A 22,921-nucleotide genomic window follows, 5' to 3' on the forward strand; every position below is an offset into this window, starting at 1 on the left:
ATTCCAGGAGATACAGAAAACCTTTTATTTTTCAATTGAAACTCCAGCTTGAATTCCTGCCATGAGAACTCATTAATTGAACATCACAAATTCTCACTCTTGAGAAGTTAAATCCACACTGTCTTGGATTTTTGCAGTGACAACGTCTTATCTCCAACCCCTCTCGTGAAGTCCTGTTTCCAGAATCCTCCTCCCTAAGTCAGCTGCTGTCAGCTGATCAGTATGACATCATCATTTGCTGGAACTCTGTAAGGATGGAGAAAGAAGAATGAAACACCCAATGTCTCATCAACTCTGGCAAAATGAATCCGAATACTTTCTATAACAAGTTATGCTCACTTCCCAAAACATTAGGTACACCGAGCAAATACTAAAACAAATATGTTCTGATAGTCATGCACTAAATCTTAGATTGATGACTGCTCGAGTAACTCAAGACAGTTCAACTACATGATCATTGCGGACAATGCAGTATGTTGTGCTTTTAAAGTGGATTAAATTTAAAAAAAAAAAAAAAAAAACAACAACAACAACAAAAAAAAAAAAAAACAGTTTAGTCCAATGGCTATAATGGGGTTGTCAAAATAATGGAGACATCTATTGGTATGACACTATACAGTTCAGCAGTAATATGAATCATAGCCTTCACAATAAAAACAGTCAAATTAACAGCTCTCTCAGTTATTTGGAAGAAATGCTAAATAACATAACTTTGAATGGTGCTATGAATTACACAGTGAACTTGCAAGGGAGTATATACAGTATGAAAACATTACAGTTAATCTTAGATTAAAACTCTCTTAGGTGTTATTTATTAACACTCAGTGAAATCTTAAAGCACTGTAATTGTCACTGACATCAGTAATCCCACATCAGATTCTGACTGTTAAATCGTGCACTATATGCAATCAAATTTTAGTCTTATCTAAACCTGGCTGTGAATCTCCAAACCCAGACCTGTAGCTCATTACAAAGGACACAGGAATTCAAAGCTGAAGGTGCCTTTTCAAACGGATGTGTAGTTGTTTGAATAATTCCCTACACAGACAACTCCTTCCAGTTCTTAGAAGCTGTACCAGCCCAAGCATGCCACTGTTCCCTTTATTCCACCTTCGTGCAGGTCGGCACTGATACACGGAAACACAATGAAGGGATGCAGAGGAGGCGTTCATGTCTGGTGACTGCATGCTGAGAATACATCCACAAAACAAGCACTTTGGAAATGACAGCCTTCTGTCTTAAACGCTTTCCTTTTTCTTGTTTACTCTCAAGACAAACAGCAAATCATGTTCCCGCTACAACAAAAGATCAGACATTCTTTACGATCTGCCTGTTGCATCCGTCTCAAATGTTGTTTCCACAAACTGCTGCTGACTTTTTTTATTTTTTTAATTTTTTTCAGTCAGCTGCACCACATGTACAGTGGTGGGGATTCTTTTTTTAATGGATTCTCGAATATTATCACGAAATATTTGTGGATTTTTTTTTTTCCAAAAGGTGTGGCTGCATTAGACAGACACAAAAAAGTTTTTCTTTATTTTGTTTATTGTTTACAAGAAAAACGAAATTCAGTAGTCAGTTTCAGTATGTCAGTTCTCAACATTGTCAGTATCAAAGTCAACAAATAACAGAAAATTTGTTCAAACTCCTGCCATTAGCACGCAGTAGAGCTCTAATCCTGGCTGGCATGTTCCTCACAAGCCAGTGTGTTTACATGCAGAGCTTAATCGAGCTATGCTCTAAATTTAACTTTCTGAGTAGAGTCATTGTCCCAGTTTACATGCAGCAGAGAAAACTGAATAACTGTTCCCCTCTTCCACACTAGGTGGCGATATGTGTCTTTTCAGTGGGTTAATACCACGTTAATACAGCTCGCTTTGCGGTTGGCCTATTACGTCATATAATAAACAAGAGTCGTTCATGCGGCAGACCGGCACTTTAAACAACATCCAGACGGATAATACTAAATTTTTAATCTCGTACGTTATGTGCACGCTACTTCTGGTGCAGGTAAGATATGCACTATGCCTCAGTCAGTTCTTCTACCGGCTCTGTTTACCTTCTTCTTCTTCTGCGACCGGCTGTCTTGGATGTTTTTGTTCCGGTGTCACACGCCAGCGCAGTGGTTGTGGAGCATGCGCACACGCATTATCCGATTGAAAAATGCGATTCACTGTATACATGCCTGAGATAAAACTAAATTCTAATCGCATTATCTGGGTGTCTCTCGGATAATGAGAACTCCGATTTTAATTGGAGTAAAGTGTTTACATGCACTTAAGTTCTCCTGTTATATTCCGATTAAAGCAACAATTAGTTTTTTTCATGTGCATGTAAACGCAAGTGCATTTATATGCACTGTTGTAGGGTAATCTCGTCCCATTCTTCTTGAATTACTACTTTTAATTCTTCTGAAGTCTTTGGCTTGTGCTTTGAAACAGACCTTTAGATAATCCACCACAGATTTTCAATGTGGCTCATTGATCTGGCTGCTCTAAGACCTGGATACTGTGCTTCTGCAGCCAAGTTCTACTGGCCCTGGATGTGTGACATTATCTTGTTGAAACATCCAGTTTGGACCTCAACAGAACAGAGCACGTGCAGAAGGGAGCATGGGGGTTTGGAGAATGGCACAATATTTGTCAGAGTTCAATGTGCCATCACAGACAGTGAGATGACCAACACCAGCAGCACTCATGCATCCCCAAACCATGACACTACCTCCACCATTTCTGACAGTAGGTTCTGTACATGCTGGAGATCATGCTTGGTCTGGCCTTCTGTACCCTCACATTAACAGGAGGAAGATAAAGCTGGAAACTGGACTCAATCTTCTTCAAGTTCCTGACTGTCCAGTTCTTGTGTGCTTGGGCCCAACAATGCAGCTAACCTCTGTCTCTTGTTGATCAGGGGCTTCTTGACAGCCTTGTAGGACCTTAAACCATGATCTAAAAGTCGACCACATACATTGCGTGTGGAACACTGGACACCGGTTTGGTTTGATCACTGATGTTGGAGCTCCTGTGATGTCATTCAGTGGTTTTCCCTGCACATGTGGATCAGAATGAGGTCATTTCTTGCTGAAGAAACCCTTGGACGCCAAGATCTTGGTTTGTCATCCAAGCTGTTGGTTCGTCTATATTTCTGCAGAGTGGATCCAATTGCTGAAGGACTGTATCTGCACTTCCTGGAGATCTGGCAGCAGCTGTACCCTTCCTGACTGAGAATCTGCATCTTCAGGTGAATTTCCTGTGTTAGGTTCCTTGTTTTAGCCATTTTTGTCTGAAGAACTTTCAAATGTACTGGCTTTATTTAAACATGAAGCACAAATGTGTCTTTTATTAAAAAGCACGACCTTCATTAGTGAATCACTGGCACCAAAATTAACCAATACTCAAAATGTCATATGTATTTTTATGGAACCAATAATTTTTAAGTTTATAATGGCTGTTTTAGGATTTGTTTAGTATTTTATCTGTGAATGCACTAAAAGAAATTGCACTTCCACTTCCAGACCTAAGAGTAATTCTTAATGCAAGATTTCACAAATTCATGGGGTGTCCACCACTGTACATTATTTAAGTCCAACTACATTCACGAGGTAAGTACTTATATGGTTATGGGGAGTTGAACATTCAATTACGTTAGCATGAGTCATGAGAAATAATATATTATTTAAACCGACAAACATCAAATAACAGTAAATGGTAACTTGCTTTCCTTGCAAGATAATGTACCTAAGTAGAAAAGGGAGTAATTGTATGCAGATGGAATTTCATCCAGTAAGACGTTAACATGTTTGCTCAGAATACTGATTTAATTTTTACAAGCACAGGGAGACAGAGAGACTTGTAAAAATTAAATTTTGTCAGGTCAGAGGTTGCAAATGTCTGCAATTACAGAATCTGCAAAACTCCATAAGAGTACTAATGACAGAATTTAGCTAACTCTAAAAGCCAACTGGCGGTTTTCTGTTTATCTCCTCAGAGAAGATGCCTATTCAGTTACATTACAAATCATTACATAATGGATCTGTAACTGACACTACACTTCCCTGAACACTCAAGACATCCACTGCAGGAAATCCCAGTTGGCTCGGCGATAGAAAATGACTGTCAAGTTTGCAGGGAAGACTCCAAGGTCAAAGTGTTAATGCTGGCTGAAACAATAATGAGGAATGGAGTTTGTCTGAGAACATTTTAACTTTTCCACCAATGATTTAACAATTCAAATATTATATTTACAGTGTGTAGAAACTTTTTAAGCTCTGGCAGTTTCTTTTTTGGACTAAACATCTTTAGTCTCTAAATATTCTTTTGAAGTGAATTAAATTCAATTGTAAATTGAATAATACATTGAAAAGTTTTTAGCAATTTTAAGAAAGCAGAACCAAACAGCAAAGAACGAAACAGCAGTGTGGTGAAAACTACTTTGGTCAAACTATGTTTTGAAGAAACACTCTATGAGGAAGTAAGGACTTTCCCGCAAGGTTCAAGTGGTACAAAACAACTGTACAATACTTTAAAAAGGGAAGCTATGAAATACAGGAAACCTTGTGCCATCTGATTATCAACAGGGTAAGAAATGATTGAGAAAAAGTGTTGAGTTATGAGTTACAAGCACAACACACCAGTGGGCCATTGAATCAGACTATAAACTCTCTAAAGATTAAAGGGGTTAAAACTGTCACTTATCATTCAAAACTCTTCTGAACTTCACCACGTCACTTAAAACGTTTTTGGCTCAATTTGAAACCCTGTGTTGAGCGGGAGCTGTTTATTTGGGAGGCAACACAGCAAAGCGGGAGCAACGGCTGGCTTGTGGTGGGAGGGGGAGATGTGTGCATGTGGGGGGATTCTTCCCAGTGTGCAGCCTCAGTCTCTCTGTAATCAGCCCATCACTGGGTGTGTCTGCATAGCTCTCACCACTAATTTCATTGCTCTCAGACCACGCAGGCCCGAGCCAAACCACAGCACGGAGGAAACTCCGCTTCAGTCTGCCGGCTGCTGATGATAGAGATTGGCTCATAGAAAAGGAATGAGCAGAAAACAAGGACATACAGAAGAATACAGCGTCTTGCTGTAGCAACAAGGTGTAAGCAGTGCACACAGGATGTTACTATTTTATATTATATGTTTATGCATTGTTTGGTTGTGTAGTGGCTTACAGACCGGAAGCGTTTAATGTACTACTTTTATATTTTTTAGAAAGTAGGTTGTTTTGCTAGTCTGTACTTTGGAAAGATTTCTAATCCATTCAAGTCTTAAAACTAGTTTTAAGGAGAGTCATGGGATATATTTCACACAGCCAGCAGCAACATTTTGTTTTAAACAAACAAAGGATAAAGGGTCACTTGCATGAACACACATAGGTGTATACAGTGAGAGAACATGAACAGTGACAACAGTCTTGTTGATTTATAGTGAGAATATATCACAATGATGCTTGTATAGAAATGTGAAAAAAGAGTTCAGTGGAAATGAGTGAGTTGAATGAGTTCTACCATAGACTGACTTTATCAATAAGTGCCACATTATAATAAATCCTGAATCCAATAAATAAATTAAACCAGAGTACATTTTAAGGTATAATCTATTTTTTGTAAAAAGCGAGGTAACAGGGCATGTTATACAGTGTATAAAAACTTGACTGAACATTGTCATACCGTTGGCAGCAGCAGAGTACAGACTGTCTCAAGTGAAGGTCTCTTTGACTGCTGTCCTCTAAAATTGGAAAATCTTTCTGCTCCTTTAGGAACTTTTGCAAGTCTGTCAATGGGAATCCATCCTTCTGGTAGTTCTGTTGAGATAAAATACAGAATCTGTCACCTGGTGATTTAAACAATTGTCAAACATTCGCCTAAACCTACTGCAAACACACTAACATTTACCTTCATTAGTATTAAATTATTTTTCTCTTTATAAAACAAAAATATAGCAAAATGCTCATTACAATTTCAGAGTCCAAAGTGACATTTTTAAATTCCTTGGTTAAACTGAGCATCAGTCAAAAAGATATTCATTTGTTTTTTGTTTTTTGTTTTTTTTTTAAAGAAAAGACTGGCAGTTGGATTTTAGCTGTGCCAGCCAAAAACACTGGATAGTAGCCAAATTGCTGCTCAAACCCATCATTTGCTTGTTAGGTTAAAGGGCCCAGAGATGCATCCTCACCCACGCTGGAAGACACTCAGGAATCTCAGATATTTTCTGGCCCGCTTGAAAGCGATCACCACAAAAAATTGAGGTGCAGTTTTAGCTCGAGCAACCGAGGGATGAGCGGCAGTGACAGTCGGAGAGGTCGAGGGGAGTGAGACACAGAATGATGCCAAAAGTAAAACAACACCGTGCATCCACAGCAATGGTGAACTTACAAAAACGAGTGTTTTCACTTTTCACAAGACGTTGTGTACTGTAACACACACTCTGATTCTGCACCCAGTTTTTCCAGTTCAAGCATCACAATGTCAACGAGACGTAAGACACAGGGAAGATTATGGTTCAGTGATGTGAGGAGACGTCTTAAAGTCTGAGCTTGGCATAACTGAACTCCCCGTCAGTGGAGTGCAACAGCTTTCCCCTCATTCATATAGAATTACCTTGATGGTCTCATAGGAGTCAGTGATGAGGGCGATGAAGAGTGACAGCACCATGTAGATGAACAGGGAGATGAAGGAGTAGAGGTAAGCCCGGCTGAAGAGCCACACCAAAATGTTTTTGTCCTTCAGCTGAGCGAAGGTGGTGAACATGTCGTCTCCGTTCAACAGGGAAAACAAGCACTCTGCCACGCGACTCAGACCCTCAAACTGGATAGATGGAGAGGACAACATGCAGTGAACAGTTAAAACAAAGGCACTGAATCGCTCTCTCTTTCTCACACACACACACACACACACACACACACACACACACACACACACACACACACACACACACACACACACACACACACACACACACGGAGGGAAAAGCAGAAAAAATGCCTTTCTATTTTTTAGATATTTTTCCTAATTGTACGATGAAATCACTGTTTTGTATTGCATACATACTTTTACAACGTGCAAGTCATACAAATACGTGTCTAAAAGGAAGAAGTCAGTCACAAGCTTTATGAGGAAAGCCATGCTCCACCACAATGTGATAGGATCTAAAAACAACAACCCTCTGCGACGCTATGGATCATGGCCTCAATGCTTGAAGACGTGTGGAAAAGTAGACATCCTCTGTTTATCCCTTCAGTAAATACACTGAGGATCCTGAAAGGGCTGACAGCTTACTGCAGGGGAGTCCCCCGGCTATCACAATGTAAATATCATGACCAGGTTTTAGTTATCTCCAGGATCAGACTATGGAAGTGGCAAACTCATGGAAGTGAAACTGTATTAATTCACCTGCAGGCCCAGAAGCACCGCAGGCCACAACACTTTCACTTCATCGGATCAAAAGCGAAAAACAAAACAATCTAATAATATTAGATTAAGTATTAGGTATTTTTAGTGTTTCTGATTTCCCAGCAGTCATGTACACATGGAATGAGAGTGAACTCCTCTGACTAACAGGTTCTAAACTCAGTCCAAAATATATTTACAGTAGTTACTCCTCCTTAGTTTTAGATAAATTCCAGATTGGTCAGGGAGATGTGAGGCAGCTGTCCTTAGTCTATCTCACATCTGTCTGCGGCAAGTATGAGCTCTCCCTTGTTTAGACGCCCACTTCTGCTTGGACTTCCGTAAATAATTTATCTTTCGAGGCAAGGCCAGCTAAACACACTTGGATTATCCCTGGTGGCATTTAGGGTGCAAGGTCTCCCTGTTGAGGTGACCATCTGTCCGGATTTTATTAAGTGAGCTGAATGTTGCTCAAATGTAGTCAACATATCTATTATGTATTAATATTCATCATGTTATAATTTTTCTTACTGCTAAAATATGCTGCTGTCACAGTTGCAGCCTGTACAGATTTTGCTCTGCTGTGTGAACTTAGAAGGGCTGGAAATTGGAAACTGAAAACTGAAAAACTGGCTGTTTCATTGAGAGACAAGTCCGTCAGTGCAATTTAATGCAAATATCTAATGAGCCAATCACCTGGCATTTCAGTGCAATGGGCTGGTCTGAGTGCTTCAAAAATTAATGATCTATTGGGATCATCACACACAATAATCTCTTTACAGAGCATCATCTGAAAAAGTCAGTGTGAGTGGTGATGTCTCATTACAACCAAGGAATGCAGCATAGCATCTCTGAACATACAAGTTGTCAAACCTCGAAGAAGATGGCTACAGCAGCAGAAGACCACACCATGTGTCACTACTGTCAGATGACAAGAGGAAACTGAGATGACAATTTGCAGGGGCTGACCAAATTTGAACCACAGACCATCATAAAATGAGTCTCAGTTTTATGCTGCAACATTCGGGTCTTGTGTCAGCATTGTGATTTTCAAAAACAGGCCAATAAAGCATAAAGACCTGCAGCTCCAGTGCAGAACCCCTTGGATTAATGTATAGGAAAATACTGACATCTAGTGGTTTTACAGAATACTTACAGGGTCTTTGAAAACTGAAAACTTGGTGAACTCCAATTATACCGCTTATCCTCACTAGGGTTGTGGGGGTTGCTGGAGCCTATCCCAGCTGTTATTGGGTGTTATTGGGCAAGAGTCGGGGTACACCCTGGACAGGTCACCAGTCTATTGCAGGGCCAACACAGAGACAGACAACCATTCACACTCACACCTAGGGTCAATTTAGAATCACCAATCAACCTAATGAGCATGTCTTTGGAGGTGGGAGGAAACCAGAGTACCCGGGGGTAACAGCGAGAACATGCAAACTCCATCCAGAAAGCCCGAGCCCACATAGTCTCACTGGGAGGCAGCTGTGCTGACCACAGAGCTAGTTTTTTTTTTTTTTTTTTTTACAATTTCCTAAATTAATAATGCAGAAAGAGCAGATCAAACAGCCATTTGGGAAATAGCTAATAATTAGCAGTTCTGTACTGTGGAAGGTGAAACATGATCATTTTGATAAATAGTAAAGGATCACAGAACTAGGAGTACAAGCAAAAAGGTGCTGGAGCTCTTAAGTATTTTTTAATGAGCTGTTTCAGTTCTTCTAAGTTCTTTCATGATATGGTGCAGACAATGTAGATTATATTGTTGTGATGACTATTAATTTATAGTTTAATAACTTAGAGCATACTTGTTAATGTAATATTTCCCGGGTTCAACTGACTGCACATTTAAGAGCTCCTTATTTCAACCTCAAACTTGACAGTTTTGTAAGAATAAGCAGGGTTAGTCACTACAACAGATATTTGAAACTTCCTCTAAATTCCCCCACACGCCTAACACAAACATCCACTGCAGTGATTCATACGAGCATCTGGTCCTCGATAAACTCACTTCTCTAATCTAACCCGCGGACTCTGCACTCATACTGATTAGAAAGTTACCTTCTCATGGTAAGGCCCCAATACGATCCATCCACAAAAGGTATAGCCGAGGTAGATCATGCCGGCGCAGCAGCAGAAACGCAGGACCTTGGGGAAGGCTGCTTTCATGGTTAAAATCAGCACCTAAACATGTTAAGAATTTTTTAAATCATAGGAGAATCAAACTCAGGTAAGATGACGTCTTAAGACGTGTAGTGAAAATGTCAACTTTATGATCTGCACTGAAAACTATAACTTTGTCCATTACAGCAGCCGTCAAAACTCTGATGGAGACAAGCCTCGTGTCTAAATGTGACTCGATGCAGCTGATCAGAAAGTGAAAATAATTTTGGTTGAGTCGACTGTAAATAGCCGTAAATCCTTTAAAAGATAATGGTCTGAAAAGTAAAACGATGAAGGAGTGGGTTAAACCACTGATGGCCACCAGGAGATAACTGCAAAAAAAATAAAATAAATAGACTATGTTGATGCGTGTGCTGGCTTGATTAACATGTCAGGTCTGTAGTGACTGACAAGCCACCCTCAGGTTCTCAGTCAGATTGTTCACTCTAGGTTCAAAAGGTTAGACTCACATTGTATTTCTGGAAGTATCCCAGGTACCTGATCACACCGACCCACACCAACAGTGTAGCTGTTCCCAAGAGGATACTGCACACATCATAACTTGTTAGGCTCTACAGGAAGAAGAGAGAGAGAGAGACGATTGACAAAGAGGACTGAGGTGGTAAATACGAGCAAAAATCACTTGGAGTCCCTGGCTAATGGTGTGTGAGAAAACAGTTACATTATTTTAAATGTAACCTTAAACAACACAACTGTATCTTATTTTAACATAACAGACAAGTCAATGAACATTTCCCCATGGTAGGGTAAATAAAGGATTATCTTATTAACAGAACACTGATGTGATCTCTGTGAATAATTATTAGGGATGAAAGTATAATGTGAACTGCAACAGAGGAACGGGACAGTCTGTCAATTATTAACCAAGTAATCAACATTTTGCTTCATGTTGTGGGTTTTTACATAACCAAATCAATGAGCACAGGAAAGGTTATAAAGATAAAACATAAACTTTTCTTAAGCTGAATAGAGTATGGGCAACTTCCCTTATCTAGGCTTCAGAGTCCCACTTAGACAAAAGTTCACTGAAGAAGATCTGTTCACATGATGTGTTTTTATTCCTTTATGATCATGCTGGGCTACATCTGCTGCCCCATTCACATCATCACTTCCACTTCATGGGGCAGCATAACAGTGAAATGGGAGGATGAAGTTTTAGGTATTTTTAGACATGTGTCTGTTAAACTGGCTGTAAAAGGACAATGGGGTTAAAATAATGTTTAGTATCTAGAGTAAATTGCTTCATTCCAAAGTTCACCGGACACTGAGATTATGCTATGCCTAGACTTTACGTCTCAATTTTAAAGCTGATACCACGTTGTTGTGACACTGACAATAAAGTTTTACTTTACTGTAATGATACCAAAGCTACTTTTACCAACCTTCTCTGTGAGACAGAGGTAAATTATTAATTTTACCTTTGCTTGTATTTCCATCTTCAGTATGGATCCGATTATTGTCATGATGTCACTGACAATAACCAGTAAATACCAGCCATTCAAAAACTCCTTCTGGTCCTCCTCGCACACTTTACGGTTGAAGTTCTCGTGGAAGAATGTGGAGAACCGCTAGAAAACACAATAACATAAAATCAGCTATGAAAGAGGTCGATAGTGTCAGATTGGCAGAACAACATGAAATTTTTAAATGTCATTATTGTGTTTGTAAGTGTGTAAGTGTTTGTGTGCAAACCCTGAAAAAGAAGGCATCCGTGTCCACAGAACGGATGAAATGTGAAATATTGTGTGGTGAATTTAACTCATTTGTGCCAATTGGGACCACAACATCTATAACTTTGTGGTCTATAATTCTTTCCTGATCTGATCTCTACTTCCCTCACACACACACAAAAAGACATTCTGTTTTCAAAAGGCAGCTGACCTGCAGTAACCTGACAGCCAGTACCATGGAGCGGGTGCACAGCACAGCTGACGTGAGGCACACCAGAATGATGAAGCTGTCAAACACCAACAGATAGTGTGTGTTCTTCTGAGCTGAAACAGACATACAGGTTTATCTCTAACAAACATCCCTCATTACTGACACTGACAGAATACGCCTCATTAACAGTCAACAGCATGAAGAGAAAAAAAACTCCCACTTATCAACTTTGTTTTGCGTAAAATTATGTTGCTTTTGATGCCGGAATAACAGGAAACAGGAATATTACTAACTGTTTTCTTATTATAAGAGACAAAAAAGACTACTTGTGTAGTAGAGAAAGACTGGATTAACAGATAGGCTCAAATGCAAGAGTAAAACACGCAAACAAGTATCACAGTGGACAGAGTCACCCTACCCGTCCCAGATATCTTCCAGTCTCGGCAGGCACTGCTCTGAGCATCTATGTCCAGGAATATCTTCACCTTTCCACTATGACACTGGTTGTCAAAAGTTATCTGATGGCAAAATAGATAAGGATCAAACTATTCATCTGGACTTAATTTCATCAGTCAGTTTAAAATACCAGAAACGATTTACCGTAACAAAGAAGGAGTAGCAGTCGGACATTTCCCTCGAACGCACTGTCTGTAGGTTGATCCCCTTCAGTTGGAAAGTGACTTTGATGTCAACAAGCCTGAGAAAGGGGGGTAAATTATTTTAAATTATGTTTAAAAGGAGACATTAGAGCCAATTATTATTGATGGCAATACATATAATATACCTGTAAAAGTCTAGCTCAAAAAAAGATGAATTCTGGGTTTTCCATTGGTTTGCCGTCTTTGGATCATGTGACATACAAACTGCAGGGAAGGGGATGAGATAGGCACTGTCATTTCTGTTGATTCAAATGTCCTTTTCCTGCCCTGTACCTGACAATTGCATATTTATTGGGGCTAATTTTGTTACAGTTATGAAAAACATTAATTTGAGAAAATAAAACATCTAATGCAGAACATTTAATCTTATTACTTAATTAATAATATATTAGAATGTGAATTTCAAACACAAAATCTATTTTTTGTCCATTTTATACAAACGTAATCACAACTTTGACAGAAATTAAAAGAGAATTTTAAAGAAGAACTTTTGAGATCCAAACAAATCCAGACTACAGTGTGTCCAAGAAGTTGAGCATGTTCCCGCTCACCTGTTTCAAGCTGGGCATCGATGTCGTAGGCCTCATTTGAGGGATCCACGGTGCCTCTCTTGTAGTACTCCTTACAGATTGTGAGAGGCAGCAGATTCCCCTCTTCATCTGCAGCGTAACCGATAGGACCCACAGAGAGCTGGGCTAACTGGCTGTACTGTAAATATCAGAGCACTTGGGTAAAACACACTGTTTGGGGCAAATTTACACAGTGTAATGAACCTGAAAATTACCCTATGACAAATATACGTAAACTATGTAAAGATGGGTATGTGGAAAATAATAATGATGACGTTCCACCAGCTCACATTATATCAAATATTAACAGAGCCAAAGGACTTACCTGATCCAGTACATAAAACAGGCTATCATAGACGCCTTGCTGAGTGTAGACAGCAACACTGTAGTCGTCCTCATCGATACCGCTGTAGTCCTTCAGGAAAAGGTTTTTGAGGGCCATGGTGTTCTCCTCCTTAAAGGAAACCACCAGCTGGTTGTTGAGGCCAAACAGGATGAGCTATCATGAAACAAATTGTAATTAGTCTTTCAAAGATTTGAGAATTTTCACACCAATTTTTTTTTTTTTTTTACCAATCCACAAAAAACACAAAGCCCATAAACTTCAGCAGCATCTGGTTAATCTTTGTTGACAGTAGACTTTTACTCAGTTCACTACATGGGCTACACTGTCTGTAGTTATGTAGCACAATTTATTTGTCCTCGTCTCTTTTCTACAAGGTAAAATGGTTATTTCACTCCTCAAAAGAGGAGACACTGACGATCTTTTGAGATGTGTTTTGATTTTTTCATTGTGTACTTTTTTCCACTACTGGTTTTCCTGAGCAACATGAGGAAAAATAACTACAATATTCATACTTGTCTGAACTAAAAGCAGTCAGCCACTAGAAGAGTGAGGTTTAGTTGTGCACAAGTTTGCCGGTGTATGCTTCCAGCGTGAGATAATCTGAATCTGCATCTGAATTACAGCATTTTTCAGACAGGTTCGTCTTTCCAGGTGTTTCCTAAGACACAGTAAACACACTTCACATACTTGTGTAGTGATCATGATGATTTTGAGAATCTGGACCACCATTTTCCAGGGTATGTGTCGCCGGGCCCTGTACTTCTCACATGGGCTCATGAAGTAATACCTCAGGTCGTCTCTCAGGTTCTCCTCATTGATTGTGTCTTGAGTCATGGCCGAGCTGTGGTGAAAGGGAAACATCTTGCTTGATAAGGAGCTGCAGCATCAGGCCATGGAGTTAAAGGTTTACATTTACAGACTGGTGATATAATGAGTTTCTGGCCTCAACTTTTCATCAGTTTGTCTTTACAGCAGTCAGGGTTAAAATGCAGAACTGAAAGTGAGAAAAGGCAGTTATTTCATGTGCAATAGCTGTTTTTGTTGGAAGAAAGGATTGGTCATCTTTCACAGGAAGTACTCCGTGTACTGAGTACACTGCCTGCATTCATGGTGCTACCTGGGTTTAAGTCCAAGGTTAGCTCTGCGAGTCTGCTCTCAGTCTTTTCCCAACAGCCTTGCAGTGCAAATTTTACTTTTTGACTTTTTAGTAAGAAACAGATTTCACAGCTTAGTGTTCCATTAAAACCCTCTCTGGGCCAAACGTGTTAATTACCTTTAAAGTACAACGGAACAGTGTTGTAAAATACAGTACAAATGGTAGATTGTATTTCAGACACATCGTTTTTCAAAATGCTTTCGGAGCTACATCTGAAAGCTTCGTATTTAAAGTAAAAAAAAAAAATGGAAAAAAAATGAATGAATAAAAATAAAAACATTTCACTTACCTGACTGAATCACTTCTATCCAGATATCGAACTAATAATTCCATGATTACGTTTCCACGTGAGAGACAGCAACGGATCGGGGGAGGACCGGGGAGGACAGTACTGACAGACAGAGACGATAGAGTCAGAGAGGACTGTCTTCAGCTGGCTTTCTGCCTGACCGTGTCAGCCAATCAGGAAAGGAGTTTCAGGAGGCGCACAGGTGTCCAATCAACGGCGCGAGGGCCACCGGTGTTCACCGAGACGAGCGAAACAGGTCCAGGAAAAATATTAAACTAATATTTTGATCCCACACCAAAAAAACATATTAAATTATTATTAGAAGTATTATTAGTAGTAGCAGCTCTAGCAGTAGACTTTTAATATTTATTTATAAATATTTATTTATTGTGAAAAAGTCGCTAAAAATGTTCAGACATTATAATGTACTGTAACAAGGCCATTTACACGCCACAATTCAACCTAAAATGCTCAGATTCTAATATCTCATCTAATCTCGTCTTCCATACCTCACTAGGGTCGCGGGGTTGCTGGAGTCTATCCCAGCTGGCATCAGGCGAGAGGCGGGGTACACCCTGGACAGGTCTCCAGTCCATCACAGGACTAACACAGAGACAAACAGCCATTCACAGTCAATTTAGGATCACCAATCAGCCTAACGAGCATGTCTTTGCAGATTCTAATAAATAAATATATATAAATATATACAGTTTGTGGTTCCACAATAAATACAATAGTATCTTTGAATTGAATCACTCTCACAACACATACTTTTAACTTTCAAAATTTTTATTGGATTGCAAAGGAGTTTTTGTATTTGTATGTTTTACTCTGTACAAGAGACACAGCATCTTGAACAAACATGGAAAAACAAACACTGAGTTCTAATTACATTAAGTAAATGAATACCTCCCATGTGACATGGTTTGCCTAGATGGTTTGGTATTATTATACCCCCACCTGACAAGAAACCATCTCTTCAAGCTGTAGAAATGGACTACATTTCTTCGTCTTGGATTGCAGCAAATTAGCTGCCCTCTGCTGTGATACTGATTAAGTGACATTTCCAGAGTGAGTGTGGTGAATCAAAATGAGATACCGTTTTCAAACACTCAGTTGCACTTGTGTTTGAGGACAAAACTTACTTTTTGGCAACTTTCACCTGTTGCGGTAACACGAAGACTTAAAATTGTCCTTACCTGGCTACAACTTGCACAAACATTACTGAAGTTTAAGGGCCTATCCTTATTAATTAAAAAAATGTAATTCATGATATCTACTGCAGACCACTCTCCATCCATTCCATCAGTTTGGATGTTTAACATCATGTTGGAGAGAGCAATGAAGTGGACAACAACTAAAATTTATTTCTTGGTCAAATACAAATGTGTAGCTAGGTGGAAATTCCTGATATCAAAAAAAAAGAGACCCAAGTTTCAGTATGTATTAATCCCTTCAATATACCTGAGAATAAAAGAATAAAGTGCAAATACCAAAACGCTATACTTTGCCATTTTGGGGACAGTGTAAACATCCTTATATAACTGACGTTTTGGCACAGCATTACCTGTTAACATATCCAGCACACTTGAATGAACATACTAAAATCTTTTTGTGGGAAGCATATATCTAATACTAATATTATTTTGTCTTTTTTCTTTTCTACCAAATACTAAGGGACATTTCTGACTTGGCCAACTCCTGCTGCTGGAAATCAGAATGAAGTTGTCAGTAGCCTTCTAGTAAAGAGTCACAAAAATGTCTCAACATCTTAAAGATTGTGTTCTTTCTATTTTAAATTACAAAAGGCTAATTAACATTTAAACCTTGGCATAGTTTCCCATCTCCTGCACCATGATGAACCTAAAGAAGCAGTCTACTCTCCCAGAGCCGGCCTTGTCTCCTGAACAGGAAGGTTCGTCAGTGAGACAGAAGAGGTCTCCTCTTCACGTTCCAGGACCTGCAGTGAGGGGTTCAAGGTATGAAATATATTACAATATATAAACATATTCCAAAAACTATAAAATACATCTTGTAAATATAGATAACATGCTTATAAACCAAGATAAAAAATAAATAAATTAATTAAAAAAAAACTTTTACCAATAAGCAGTGGAATTCAACCCTTTTATTTCTGGGAGCCAGTGGGACAATGTGTGCAGCTGTGGCTCAGTAGGGAGAGCAAACCAGAGGTTTAGCGGTTTAATCCCCACAACATGCCACAAGTGTCCTTGAGCAAGACACTGAACCCCTAGCTGCTCCCAGTGCATGGCACTGGTGTGTGCTTGTGTGAGTGAAAGGGTAGATGTATCACTGTGTCTATTATATATACATATAGATTCTATGACACTACCAACAGGTAGAAAAGCACAATATAAAAACAAAACCCTTTACTCATTTTGCCAGGACTTATCGTTGAACGCCACTGTGCTTATCATAGGTAATCAAGAGACCAACTTCAGAGGTATGTGAGCAACAAAAAATGTGATGTAAATAATACAAAACAAACGATACAAGCTTAGCAGCTATTGTCATGACACAACACACAACTGAAAAAAAATGGAAAAATAAAATCTAGTTAAAATATTTGCTCTACTTATTTACCAATTTATGTCGCATGTGAATATGCACCATCCCATTAGTGCATGTAGAATGCTGAAGCATCAAAAAAAAATAACACGGCCATTTAGAACGTTAGTCACAATTAAGAAGCACTATTGAGCATTTTGGTTCACTTAGAACTCACCTCAACATGAGGCTGTCTTTCTGCTGGTAGAGATCTGTGTGCTGCACCTTCTCTGCTCACTTCATCTTGTGGGAGGTTATTATTCCCTGTTAAGGGTTTATGCTTTGACTTAGATGAATTGGATTCAGTGCGTTTAGTTTTTGATTGGGCTGTGTCAGCAGAAAACCTGGCAGCACCTGCTCCTTGTATCTCCTGCTGGTTTTCAGAATCTGACTCAGCAGAGGGGTTCTGCTCTGCCTCAGGACTTTCCTCATGCTGCTGAGCATCTGTTTCGTCTTCACTGTAATAAGCGCCAACGTTTGTTATGGTGTTTACTTGGACCACTCGGGGTGGCTCTTCCCTGAGCCGCCTCTGTCGAACATGATTCCTGTGTAATCTGGGATCGTCGCCTTGTTGCCTTGGGGCACGTTGTAGCACTGGTTGGGGTGCAGGTGCTGGTTGGGGTGCTGGTTGGGGTGCAGGCGCAGGTGCAGGTGCAGGTGCAGGTGTAGGTGCATCTCCTCCTGCCAAGTAACCATGGTCTTCGATCCTCAAATGATGAGGCTGTGGCTGCTGAAGTTCTGGATGAGGCGGATCCCTTCGAGGGCGGCGTAGAGGTGCCATGATACCATGTTGGAAGGCTGCCTGCACACTTCCATACATGAACACCTGTGGAAGAGTTACATAACCAAATAAAGATATATCAGTTTAGAGATGTCTAGAGCGTCTGGTTTTGTTGATCTGGGAATCAATGTTGATTTAACAAGACTGTTACCAGAATGGACAGCACAATAGTGAGCAGGACAGGGATCTGCAGGGTAACTGGTAGATCCTTCAGGAGCGCTCGAAGGAACTCACTGATTCCCTGGCCGAAGTGTTTCAATGGCTCTGTGATGAAGGTTGTAATGGTAACTGAGAACGCCTAAACAGTTAAAAAAAGGAGGTGTGTATGTACACAATTATGAACAACAGATGCACAATTTAAAGATGTAATGAAACATTTATTGGACAGAATAATATAAAAAGAAAATTAAACAGTATAGTGACCTACCTTGGTTGGAGGTACCAGCAGAATGGGGTTGACCATTAGGACTTCATAGTATTTCTTACAAGGGTCATCTTGAAGAGTCCAGGTGCTTCTGTACCACTCTGTGCAGGAAAACAATCATTTGCAGACCTAAAACTGACCTACAAAGTGCTCCATAAATTGGCTCCAGATCCTCTGGCAGAGTTCATCAGCCAAAGAAACAGCCTTGAGCGTGTCACTCGAGGCTCTGTCAGAGGTGACTGTTATATTCCTTTGCGCAGGAGCACTTTCAGTAAGTCGGCCTGGTCAGTAAGGAGTGCAAGTGTGTGGAACTCAATACCTGAGGAGATTAAACTGCTCACGACATACAAGGGCTTTACAAAAAAACTGAAAACGTGGCTTATCAACACCTATAGCTGCCAACACTAAAATATGTTGTGATGCTCTGATGTTTTGATGTTATGATAAAATGTTGTGTTGTATTTTGATTGTTTTTTTTTTTTTTTTAATTATACAGTAAGTGTTGTTTATGTATCTTGTATTATATTGTACATGTATTGTATGCTTCTTATTGCCTTTTTTACATCAAGGCCAGGGGACTACAGATGAAAACTAGCCTTCTGGCTAATTCTGGCTTTTTTAACCATGGGTAATCATGTGTTCTATGAAATTGCACTGTCCCTTTCTTAAATAAACAGTAAACAACAATGAAAGATCTTAAACAGAGGTTACACATTAAATTGTTTTAGTACAGGTCTTGGTATCACTGTCCATTAAAGGGGATATCTGGTGTATTGGCCATTAATTTAAAACCACGCTTGCAATCTTCAGCTTCGTTGTAGAGATTGTAACAAACAAGAAGCAGCTAGTATGAGCTCTCTGCAGCTTTAGAAAATAGCCTATTTTTATGTGGATCATTTAAACATTTGGTTTCAGTCTGCCAGAAAACAAATCATGAAATGAAACAGAATTCTTATTTCACATAGCTGAGACTGCTGTACTGTCTACATATCTTGCAAAACATTTAAATCAAAAAACATTTAACTAAAACTTATTGAATACCACTGCAAAAGACATCGAGTGATGACTCTCAATCAAATAACGTCTGATGTGAGGGTTGTTCCACAACTTACTGGCTCAGAAACAAGCCAGCGATCATAATCATGATAATACCGTCTGTCCTTATTGTGCAGTTTCTTGAGATTGGGGATTCTGAATTTGGGCAACAAACTGGATTCTAAACAGATGCTCCACAGATACAGAGTGTTTGATAGAACATACGCATACATGTCTACCTTTCAGATTATCACTCCAGTCAATCTTCTTTACTCCAGTGCATTTTTCATAGACGCTGTCCATCTTTACTATATTGTTTTGGTGCTCAGCAAAAGCAATCTGAAAAAACAAAACAAACAAACAAACAAAAAACATATTTAAAACATTATTATGCTACTATTATTACTTGTGCAATAAATACCAAAAATGAGGGAAGTGTAAATTAACTGTTCTGACCTTGTACAGATAGAACCAGTTCCAGATGACACTGACGAAGAAGCAGATAATAAACAGTCTCTTGAATTGCACGAACCAGGAAACCAGTGACCACAGCTGCGTGCTGATGATAGCCATTAAGATCAGAACAAACATTCCAATCTTGAACAAAGAAAAGAACACAACTTGACAGGTTACACAAGACTGAAAACAACTAACACCCAACTTACACAAAAAGCAAAAAAAAAAAAACAAAAAAAAAAAAACACCTTACTACCACAGACGTGTTTTTGCTTAATACAGTGTAAGAACCTTGATGGCTTCTTCAACGCTACTGAAATTATTCTGATTAGAGATTCCAACTTAACAGTTTACATAGACGCTAACTAAATGATTCCTCAAAATTAGGCTAATCAGAATGGAAATTATTTGACATGCAAAAACAGGTTCTGCCCTCAGTGGCAAGTTAAACCTACCAGAAATCGAACAGATGAAAAATCTTTTCTTCCACTCCAATATTTACAACAGAGTAAATTGATTCAACAGTAGAAGATGTCCCTATCAGATCTCAATCCCACATGGGACAAATATGTGCAGAAAGTGTGGATTTATTCCAACCAGAAATCAGATTAAGCATTTACATGGTTATTTGAAGCAAATATTTCTATGTTCAACAGATTATCAAGGATTTACATCCACTCTCTTAATCTGGTTCAAAATTCCTTAACGGATTAATATGTGCCCAGGGGTTATTACTATTAAAATGATTAGTTGACTAGTTTCCATGTTAATGCAGCCAGTCTTATTTCAAATATCACAGGTTTCTAAATCAAGAATCAAGAATCAAGAATCTTTATTGTCATTATGCAAGGCACAACGAAATTCTGTTCAGCAGCTCTTGGTATAATGTACAGACCTGAGATATATAAATAGTGTAAATATAGAATAGGAACTATAAAATAGAATAACAAATTAAAATAAAAAATAGAATTTAAGAATAAAATAAGATGAGAGGTAGTAGTGCAATCAAGGATATTTAAAGTGACCAGTATGAATATTGCATGTATAGCAGCATGTTTAGACAAGGTGCAGTGCAGTATCAGAGTCTATCTGGCATCTGCAGGGGTTTAATACTCAGTCTCTGGATGGGGGGGTATGTGAGGAGATGGGGTGATGGATTTCACAGCTCTGGGGAAGAAGCTGTGTCTCAGTCTGTTTGTGTTTGTCTTTATATTCCTGAACCTCTTCCTGGAGGGAAGAGGCACAAACAGTTCGTGGCCTGGGTGGGTGGGGTGGTAAAGACTCAAGAGCAATGATAATGAATAAAATTACCTTTAATAGTGTGTCAAGCTCAATGCCAAAGGTGTCTTCAAAACGCCACTTCCAGGCCTCATAGTCGTGCTGTTTAAGGTCCACCAGTATCTGACTGACAGCATTGTCCAGAGCCCCTGTTCTCCATCTGTCTTCACCCTCCAGTAGCGTCTGAATCTCTGTCAAGGCTTGTCTGGACAGTTTGATTTTGGCATCATAGAAGATGTCTGTGGAGTCACTGGGCTGTGGAGAAATGAGAAGCAGTGTTTTAATGTTGCTAAATAACTAAAATTATTATGTAACCAGGGTTTTGCTGATTCATTGTAAATAAATAAATAAAAACATTAGGAATATCAAATTTCAAAAGAAAATTCAAAAACGACATAACCTGCCAGATGGGTATGACACAATTCATTCTACATTAGCAAAAAAAAAAAAAAAAAAAAACACAGTAGCAATCACATCATTTCTCATCAAATGTGTGGCATTACAACCTACCACGCCCACTCTCTGGATTTCCTTCAGGAGTCTGCTAAGGAATCTCTTGAACACTGGATTGCATGTAGGCTGCTGTGACATGCGTGTGATCATCTTTTTTTGATCTTCAATCTGAATGAAAACAAAGTTAAATACTTGCAGTGACTGACAGAATTCACAGCTTGCAATTCGAGGTCTCCATAAAAGACAGAGGCTTGTTTTCAATGACATCACAAGCTTGTTAATTTTGCTGTTCCTTAAAGTTACCTTTTGGCAGGCATAAACACCAGTTAACAACCTATTTGTTGCTATGGCTGTAAATTATGTGCAACATGATCACTACTCGAATCTGTACTTATGTAATTATTTGCTAGACCCCTTTATGGCTACATTAACATATTTGGAGGCACACACTCAACTACTTTGTAATTGAAGTTCTAAGAATTAATGCAATCACCAACCTGTAGCTGTAGATCCCCTACTTGTTTGGTACAAGACGTCAGCTCAGCCTGGCTGGAGTCCTGAGTGTACTCTCTTCGTTTGGTGGGCACATTAGAATAATGTCTTTCTGGCTGCAAGGCAAACACACATCAACTGTTAAACCAGAAACACGGTGCTACGGTTTTACAGTTAAGTGTCAAAACAATCGCCCAACCTCAGCAGGTTTCCTCATCGTTTTGGTGCTTGCATCGTAGTTGAGCATATCGTAAGGGTCGAGCCATTCTTGGTCCACCTGCTGACCCATCACTGATAGTGACAGGCCGCACACCACAACAAAAAGTAGCATCCTGGCCGGGAGAAGGGGGCTCTTTCCCAGGTAACCGTCCGGAGTTAGCCAGCGGGCAGCGGGTGTAGTAGCATCCAAACCAGGAAAGCTAGTTAGCTGGCTACGTTTGCTAAGACTAAAGTTACAACATAAATTGTGACTTCAAACTTGCTTATTAGATACTTACACACTCGATATGTTTCGTGAAAGGGTCCGTAGTTCGTTCTCCAACGTAACATAAACAGTTCCGCATTACGGCGATTACGACAAAAAACGCTTTACGGCAGACTACACCACAAACGCTCACGGGAAATGTAGTTCTTCCCCAACTTTTCCTAAGATCCTGAAAACCCATTTTTGCTGTAATTTTGGTATAGAAGACCAAAATTAATGATATATCTTAAATAACCGTGAACTTTATCAACCTGCACATACACCAACACCAACATTTATTTAATTAAAACTATCAGGACCACAAAACTGTACTTACAGCAGCTGAGTAGGTTAAAATGGTTTAGAAAGCAGTCAAAACCATTTTAACTGTGCACCGCTCAGGGATTAACACATGATATGTGAAGGTAAACTGAGCAGCCAGTTGTTCACCTGTGATTGGGGTACTTTGGATTTTTACCTAATGACACAGTTACTTCCAG

At 39.4% G+C, this 22,921-nt stretch overlaps 2 protein-coding genes across 4 annotated transcripts; both read right to left on the reverse strand.

The window, feature by feature from the left end:
* Positions 1-11: 11 nt before the first annotated feature.
* Positions 12-14,616, reverse strand: mcoln2 (mucolipin TRP cation channel 2). Of its 2 annotated transcripts, XM_047587247.1 has the most exons (14): positions 14,472-14,616; positions 13,714-13,867; positions 13,006-13,179; positions 12,663-12,819; positions 12,237-12,315; positions 12,053-12,149; positions 11,871-11,970; positions 11,453-11,565; positions 10,990-11,139; positions 10,021-10,122; positions 9,449-9,571; positions 6,596-6,802; positions 5,666-5,799; positions 12-246 (listed from the first exon to the last, which is right to left on the reverse strand). In XM_047587247.1, exons 1-14 carry the CDS (start codon positions 14,513-14,515, stop codon positions 210-212), a joined length of 1,671 nt encoding a protein of 556 aa, XP_047443203.1. In that variant the 5' UTR covers positions 14,516-14,616; the 3' UTR covers positions 12-209. The 2 variants fall into 2 exon arrangements, with proteins under 2 accessions (XP_047443203.1, XP_047443204.1); XM_047587248.1 differs by lacking the exons at positions 12-246; positions 5,666-5,799; positions 6,596-6,802 and adding an exon at positions 8,424-8,684.
* Positions 14,617-15,242: 626 nt separating this feature from the next.
* clcc1 (chloride channel CLIC-like 1) lies at positions 15,243-22,539 on the reverse strand. Of its 2 annotated transcripts, XM_047588133.1 has the most exons (12): positions 22,456-22,539; positions 22,158-22,310; positions 21,964-22,074; positions 21,524-21,634; positions 21,047-21,268; positions 19,736-19,876; positions 19,519-19,618; positions 18,248-18,345; positions 17,972-18,118; positions 17,218-17,865; positions 17,076-17,126; positions 15,243-16,431 (listed from the first exon to the last, which is right to left on the reverse strand). In XM_047588133.1, the coding sequence occupies exons 1-12, from the start codon at positions 22,519-22,521 to the stop codon at positions 16,348-16,350; spliced, it is 1,932 nt and encodes a 643-aa protein (XP_047444089.1). In that variant the 5' UTR covers positions 22,522-22,539; the 3' UTR covers positions 15,243-16,347. The 2 variants fall into 2 exon arrangements, with proteins under 2 accessions (XP_047444089.1, XP_047444090.1); XM_047588134.1 differs by lacking the exon at positions 17,076-17,126.
* Positions 22,540-22,921: the final 382 nt, after the last annotated feature.

This window comes from Mugil cephalus, chromosome 6 (assembly GCF_022458985.1).
Source record: "Mugil cephalus isolate CIBA_MC_2020 chromosome 6, CIBA_Mcephalus_1.1, whole genome shotgun sequence".
NCBI lineage: Eukaryota > Metazoa > Chordata > Actinopteri > Mugiliformes > Mugilidae > Mugil > Mugil cephalus.

Coding starts and splice junctions, on each gene's coding strand:
- mcoln2 (XM_047587247.1), bottom strand. CDS start 14,515: ATGGAATTATTAGTTCGATATCTGGATAGAAGTGATTCAGTCAG. Junction 12,316..12,662: donor CGATGCCCAGCTTGAAACAG/GTGAGCGGGAAC, acceptor CCTTCCCTGCAG/TTTGTATGTCACATGATCCA. Junction 6,803..9,448: donor TGGGGCCTTACCATGAGAAG/GTAACTTTCTAA, acceptor CCATCTATCCAG/TTTGAGGGTCTGAGTCGCGT.
- clcc1 (XM_047588133.1), bottom strand. CDS start 22,521: ATGCGGAACTGTTTATGTTACGTTGGAGAACGAACTACGGACCCTTTC. Junction 22,311..22,455: donor TCACGAAACATATCGAGTGT/GTAAGTATCTAA, acceptor TACCTGGGAAAG/AGCCCCCTTCTCCCGGCCAG. Junction 17,127..17,217: donor AAAGACAGCCTCATGTTGAG/GTGAGTTCTAAG, acceptor TTGATGCTTCAG/CATTCTACATGCACTAATGG.